A 7303-nucleotide genomic window follows, 5' to 3' on the forward strand; every position below is an offset into this window, starting at 1 on the left:
TTTTTTACTTTAAAATAGTGCTGATCATTAGTTGAACTATTCATCCAAATCTGAAGGTTTTACCGAAACGTGGAAATGTTTGGAAAAAAATATAAACTCAAAAAATAGGTTTGAACAAAAAATAAGACTCGTTTTCTAAATGAGTTGAGTCTCGGGTAAGTTCTTTTAGCTCGAGTCTAGTCCGAATCTGCCTAAATTCTTTTTCTAGCTTTGTTGTTTTATTGCTACTATTTTGTTGTTAATATTTGGATATTGTATGTTGCTATTTTAGAGACATTTGTTTGTTAAGTTACAACTATATTAATTATATTATTCTCATCATATTTACTCTTTCTGATACAATACTTAATTACCCATAGCCCTTTCCCTACGCTTAAATAGGAGGATAATAAACCTCAACGCACTCGAACTCATGTTCTCTTGTACTGCTAACGATAATAATATCAATCGAGCTAAAACTCAATTAGTCCAAAGTTATTAAACCTTTGCTAACATAAACCTTTGCTAACACAATGAAAACCTTATTGAACCAAAATTATAATAGCTTTTATGAGTTATAATTGTTGAAAATTGAAATTAAAAAAATAAAAGAATTGATAATAATTAAAAGATTCATAAATTTTTAAAATATATTAAAAATAAAAAAATAAAGGTAAAAAAACAAATTAAATTAATATTTTATTTTATTTTGTTAAAAAGCAAAAAAATAATTAAATTTTATTTTTATATTTTGAGCCTTGACAATAATTTTCAATTATATATCACCAATTAAATCTATTCAACCTCTAATTTTTGATTAAATCTAATTGCTAAAATAGGCTCTGTATCAACAAATTATGAGTTTTTCACGACTTATAGTAATATAAAGGATTATATAAAATTGGGATACATGTTATTTATATCTATTTCCAATAAAAGTATTCCATTTTAATATTTTTATCTTGAAAAAACTCAAATCCAATATGATCTATTGAAATTTAAGATGAAAATACTAAAGTGACACATTCTTATTGGAAATATATACAAATAACATTATATTCTAATTTCAAATAATCTTTTCTCGTATTATATATTACCAAAAATATCTAATTTATCATTTAATAATAAAAAAAACATTATTATTTAAATCGAATCTTAACTATTAATTGCTTAATTGAATGAAGGGGTTTGCTTAATGAAGCAGACAGACCACACATGTAGCCATGTGTATTTAAAATATTAAACAAATCATACACACCAACAATTTACTTCACTTTCACTTTTTGTTTTAACTTAGAACACCAGGATAAAATTGAATCAAAGTTTATTTTTTATTTAAAAAAAAAACATGGTAAGCATTTAGTCAATTCATGATTGTTTATATGATGGACATTATTAAGTGCTTAGATATTGAGTCAAAAGAGCCACCAAAATTGGAGTATCAGGCTTAGCATATTGGCTGCTATAAAGCAACAAAAGATGCCTTCAACCATTGCACACACCATTGAAGATCCAACCTTTCTTTTGCCAAAAAAAAAAAGAAAAACCCTATGAACCTATAATTGATGGATTATGTCTGGAAAGCTCAAAAACCCAAGCTTCCAATAACAGTTTTGATCTTTCAAAAATGTCCCCATCAAAACATACTTCCTGTGAAAAAGTATGTTTAATAACCCAATTTTTGGGCTTTAATGTTGAAATAAGTTTGATAAGGGGGACTCTTCTTTTTTTTCCCCTTTTGTTTTGTAGTATCATTTTGGGATATCATTTAAATAAGATAAGCCAGAAAAGGAAGCAGGGTCCTCCATGGACCATGCTTAAGATAATTATTTATTTTATATCTTCCTTTGCACTTAGGCTTAGGGGGTATATTAGAGATCTCCATTTGCCTTTAAAGCTTTGGATTTCGAGGTCTTATAAAGAGAGAGAGAGAGAGAGAGAGAGAGAGAGAAGAAGAAGAAGAAGAAGAAGAAGAAGAAGAAGAAGAAATCCAAGCTTTCTTGCACTTTATTCTCTTCAAATTCGATACTTTGCCCTGTACCTTAAACCAGTTTTTTTGTTTTCAATAGAGACCAAACTCAAAGAAAGAAAGAAAGAAAAAAAGACAATACATTAGTCTTTATCTCTATCTCTCTCTCTTTTGTGTGTCCTACATTGTCTTGTTCTAACATCAAAATCTCTTAGTTCTCTCTGTTAGTTTCTATTTCTCCCTTGAGAATTCTCAAGCAGCAAAGACTTTGCTTGTTCAAAATAAAACAGTAATGCAGATTAAAGACAGGAACTTGTTTTGTTCCCACGCTTGTTTTCCCTTCATTACCTGAGGGAACAGTGTCACCATTTCAAAATTAGCTTACTTTTTTTTTCTTCTCTCCCATTATTTTCAGCAAAAACTTGGAACTTTACCCCTAAAAAAGCCCTGTTTTCAAGATTTTTTTTTGTACTTTTTCTATTTGTCTTTGTTTACATTTTAATCAAAGGGGGCAGAAGAAACACCTGAGAAATAATATCATCAAGTGATAAGTTGAGCCGAAAGAAGCAACTTCACAAATTCATAATTTTATTGCTTACAAATCTGGATTAAAGCTATATGAAAAAAGCTGGGAAACAATGAGAGGTGGGAACTCCAAGAACAGCAAGGTTTTCTTTTCAAACAAAGCCAAAAAAATCTCATTTGATTCTCTTTCATGTCATTTTTTTTTTGTGTGTGTGTTTTGAGTTATGGGATTGCTGATTGTATTGAAAATGTATTTTTCCCTTATGAAGCTTTCATGGCCCAAGACATTGGTGAAGAAATGGTTCAATATCAAGAGTAAAACTGAAGACTTTCATGCTGATGATGTTGATTATGGAGGTGATTTGATTGATTTTTAGATTCTTCTAGATCCTAAACACTTGCATTAAAATGTACCTTGGGTCCCTTTGTTTTTTTTTTTTTGGTACTTGGGATTCGCAGCTCAAGATCTGTTAGTATTTGTTTTCTTCTTCATTTATGAAATCCATAATCTTTGTTTTTTATGGTGTTTGAATATGTGAAATTGATACCCCTGCCTGATAGACAGAGAGAGAGCTGTAGCAGCTTTAACAACTTTATGTTTTTTTTTTCTTTTTTCAGGTGTTGATGAAGATTGGGGGCACCAATTCTCAGAGAGGGAAGAGGCATGCACTGTCAAGAAAAGTAGAACAGGTTTGAAATCACATAAGCCATTGTGGGTTGTGGCCTTTACTTTGGACCACACTTCTCTTTTATCTCCCCCCATTTCCAAAATTTTAATTGATTACATTGGATGCTAGAGAGATTGAGCAAGACGTATTCGGATCGACCTCGGCAAGTTAAAACCGATGTTGACGGATCGCAGTTAACAGATGTACATAATTATAGGTAATCTGTTTGTGTTCTTATTTGCTTTTTCTGGTGTTGAGTTTTGCTTGATAGGATCTTGGTTTGTGAGTCCAGGATTTTTGTAGCTACTTGGAATGTGGCTGGAAAATCTCCTCCTAGTTATTTGAATCTTGAAGATTGGCTTCATACTTCTCCTCCTGCTGATATTTATGTTCTCGGGTATGCGGAACTGAATCTGATTTTGTTCCTCATCTCCATTCTTATGGTATTGATAGAAGCTTGTTGGATCTTTTGATTTGGTCTTGTAGTTTTCAAGAGATTGTACCTTTAAATGCTGGTAATGTGTTGGGAACTGAAGACAATGGACCGGCTAGGAAATGGCTAGCTCTCATTAGGAAGACACTGAATAGTCTGCCTGGCAGCAGTGGTTGTTGCCACGCGCCTTCACCGATCCCCGATCCGCTTGTTGAACTGGATGCAGACTTTGAAGGATCGACAAGGCAGAAGACTTCGTCTTTCTTTCACCGCCGATCGTTTCAATCCTTGAGCCGTAGCATGAGAATGGATAACGACTTGGCAATGACACAACCCCAGCTTGATCGCCGTTTTAGTGTATGTGATCGGGTTATCTTCGGGAATAGGCCAAGTGATTATGATCCTAATTTCAAATGGGGTTCCTCTGATGATGAAAATGGACCTGGGGATTCACCAGGGAACACTCAGTACCATTCGCAATATTCTCCAATGTCGTATGGTGGATCTTTTGCCATTGAAGAAAACAACAAACAGATGGGGCATTCGAACTACTGTTTGGTTGCCAGCAAGCAAATGGTTGGGATATTTCTAACCGTATGGGTGAAGAGTGATCTTAGAGACGATGTTCGTAACATGAAAGTGTCCTGCGTTGGCCGAGGATTGATGGGTTATCTTGGAAACAAGGTACATTTTTGCCTATACCACTCTCTGATTTAAGTGATTTTCTCGAACTAGGAATAAGGAGGCATAATACTTATTTCTTGAGTTTTCCAGGGTTCCATTTCTATTAGCATGTCTTTGCATCAAACAAGCTTTTGCTTCGTCTGTAGTCACTTAACATCCGGGCAAAAGGAGGGTGATGAGCTGCGACGAAACTCCGATGTTATGGAGATCCTAAGGAAGACAAGGTTTCCCAGGGTTCATGGTATGGGAGACGAAACTTCTCCCGAAACGATTCTCGAGCATGAGTAAGCCCTTCATATATGTTAAGTTATTACATTACTTTCTGAGAATATAACCTTCCAAGTCTTAGCCTTTGCCCTAAAATATTACATTTTGCATGTGTTGGTGCAGTCGTATTATATGGCTCGGGGATTTGAATTATCGAATAGCTCTGTCATACCGCTCTGCCAAAGCTCTGGTTGAGATGCGCAATTGGAAGGCGCTGTTAGAGAACGACCAGGCATGTTCTTATCCTTTCTCGGTGCAATATATTTGTTTCTCCTTTCATTTTTCGAGGACCTTTACATTGCTCTTAGTTCCTCTGAAGATTCTGAAAAAGGAATTGATGGTTTTGCAGCTTCGGATAGAGCAGAGGCAAGGCCGTGTTTTTGAGGGGTGGCTTGAAGGAAAGATATATTTCCCCCCTACATACAAGTATTCTAATAATTCAGACAGATATGCTGGGGAGGACAGACGCCCAAAGGAGAAGAGAAGAACTCCTGCATGGTAATGTTATTTCGAGTATTTGGGGAAATAAGAATTTTGGAATTTTCATGCTTTTACTATTGATCTAATAATATCATAACACTACGTGGCCTGATATTTGAAGGTGCGATCGTATACTGTGGTATGGAAGAGGCCTATATCAGCTATCTTATGTTCGTGGGGAGTCAAAGTTCTCCGATCATAGGCCTGTTTATAGTGTATTTTCGGCCAAGGTTGAGTCTATGAACATTAGTCGAATAAGGAAAAACATGAGTTGTTCCAGCGCCAGGATTGAGGTGGAAGAGCTATTGCCACAGTCACACGGATATACCGAACTCAGTTTCTTTTGAGAAAATCTTTAGCAATCCATTTTCTGCGATGTAAGTTATGGAAAATGCAACAGGACCAAGTTCACAGTTGTATAAAGGTAATCCGTCTGTACTTGGGAATTAAATGGATAAAACCCGTTCTCTGTTGCCGATTGATTCCTGCAAACCATACAATTAAATCTATTCATCTTCGGCTGTTAACAGGATATCATGAAGAAACGTGCGATTCACATTCACTCGGGAATTCTAACTCTGGCCTCTTTCTGCAATAAGTCAGGTAAATTTTACTCATAAGTCAACTCGGTCTGAAGAAGAAAAAGTAAATGCTTTTATTGATATCATAATGTAGGCTACTAGGCTTCTTTGGTGAATTATTTGAAGTGCTATGTACCTATAACTTTCAAGCATATCTCCCTACGAGTGTCAATATCTCATGGAACAAGTAACATGCCAACCTTGTTGCCTCATAATATTAGGGTTTTTCGGGTCTAGTCCAACTCTCTTTTAGAAAATAGAAGGTTTACTTCGAAATTCGAATATTTTATCCATGTGTTGCTGTAAATCATGTCTTCTTTTTCCCCCTGTTAAAGGTGTTTTTTACACTTGAGAAAGTCTCCTACTTGGTCTTATCCTTATCATATTGATTGGTCCCCCATTTCATAGGTGGGCACTGCCCTATAGAAAAACTATACGAACCATGGTGGCTAAAGACATGCCGTTGTCGGCTATCCGAGACAAGGTCGGTCCTTCCGTTTTGATCATTTGGATTGTAATTTCTTAACCTGAAATTCTGTTCTTTTTTTTTTTTTTCTAATTGGCTAAATGATTTTTCAATTGCTGCAGTAGGTACAGATTGTATATTGTCAATAAGCACTCCAACTCCTGAAGTTTACATATCCAACAAGACAAGTTGTTAGTCTTTGTTCTTGTCCAAATTCCATTGAAACCTTCAATATTATTGAAGAAAAATGGAATACAGGATAAAGAGAACTGACATTTCTTTTTTTGGGTTGAGGGAGAGATATAATGGGGAATCAATTGTCAATTCCTTTTTGTACCAGTTTTGGAAGGTTAAAGCCTGGAGATATGATGGATAGTCATTACTAGTGGATAACAGACAGGTTTTTTTTTTTTTAAATTGCGAAACCTTCTTTTACTGTTGCTACTAATCATTTTTACTGAGAAACAGAAACCAGTTTGGTTGGTTATCTCAACTGTGTTTTTTTGTCTGAAAATGTAATATTCAGGGGGAGACCTTGGCTTTTCCAAAAGGCAATGCTTGTATTGATATCTGTGTTTGAAGACAATAAAGCCTGAAATTTTACTCCATTTTCAGATTTCTCTTTTTTTAAATGTTAAAAGGCAAAGTTCTTACTGGTAATGAAGTGGTGATTCAGCTATTGAATTTGTCACCACAAAAAAACTGAAGCATCCCCTCACTAATTAAACCAAGCACTGAAAGCCTTTGTTCAACTGTCAAATGCCAAATTTGTTTTAGGCCCAAACTTGGAACCAATTATGCTGCTCTCTGCCATGGTAGCTATAGCTGTACTTTTCCATTATTTTTTTTGTAGGGTTTGGCTTGGCTGTAACTTACAGTCCAATTCTACCCTTTGGAACCTGTCAGAAGCAACACATTAACCCAAAGTTTGAATATATATATATATTGCATGTAACGTTTCCATTTGTGCACCGTAAGATAAAAGACATCAATGTCCAAATCTCATCCCCTCCTATATACAGTACTGTTCAAAAGTCAACTTGATAATGAATTTTAAAGCAACGTTTACAGTGGTTAAAATTGGGAATGGGGCTGTTAATTTTGCATGAGATACCCTGCGGGGGGGATTGTAACTAAATCAACGGTATCTGTTACATCAAATGGTTAAAAAATTATGGATGGAACGAGTTTTACAAGGTTGAAAAAAGATTAAAAAAAAAACCCAACTGAAAACAACACGCGCGCGGAAGG

General features: G+C 35.0%; 1 protein-coding gene across 2 annotated transcripts; it reads left to right on the top strand.

The window, feature by feature from the left end:
- The first annotated feature begins 1871 nt into the window (after positions 1–1871).
- On the top strand, positions 1872–6660 carry LOC107951342 (type I inositol polyphosphate 5-phosphatase 4). 2 transcript variants are annotated; one of them, XM_016886356.2, is made up of 13 exons: positions 1872–2616; positions 2743–2830; positions 3092–3163; positions 3271–3358; positions 3434–3538; positions 3628–4258; positions 4349–4542; positions 4649–4757; positions 4875–5023; positions 5127–5429; positions 5536–5608; positions 5995–6070; positions 6175–6660. In XM_016886356.2, exons 1-10 carry the CDS (start codon positions 2587–2589, stop codon positions 5350–5352), a joined length of 1692 nt encoding a protein of 563 aa, XP_016741845.1. In that variant the 5' UTR covers positions 1872–2586; the 3' UTR covers positions 5353–5429; positions 5536–5608; positions 5995–6070; positions 6175–6660. The 2 variants fall into 2 exon arrangements, with proteins under 2 accessions (XP_016741845.1, XP_016741862.1); XM_016886373.2 differs by having other exon boundaries at positions 6178–6660.
- The last annotated feature ends 643 nt before the right edge of the window (positions 6661–7303 follow it).

This window comes from Gossypium hirsutum, chromosome A08, assembly GCF_007990345.1.
Source record: "Gossypium hirsutum isolate 1008001.06 chromosome A08, Gossypium_hirsutum_v2.1, whole genome shotgun sequence".
Lineage (NCBI taxonomy): Eukaryota > Viridiplantae > Streptophyta > Magnoliopsida > Malvales > Malvaceae > Gossypium > Gossypium hirsutum.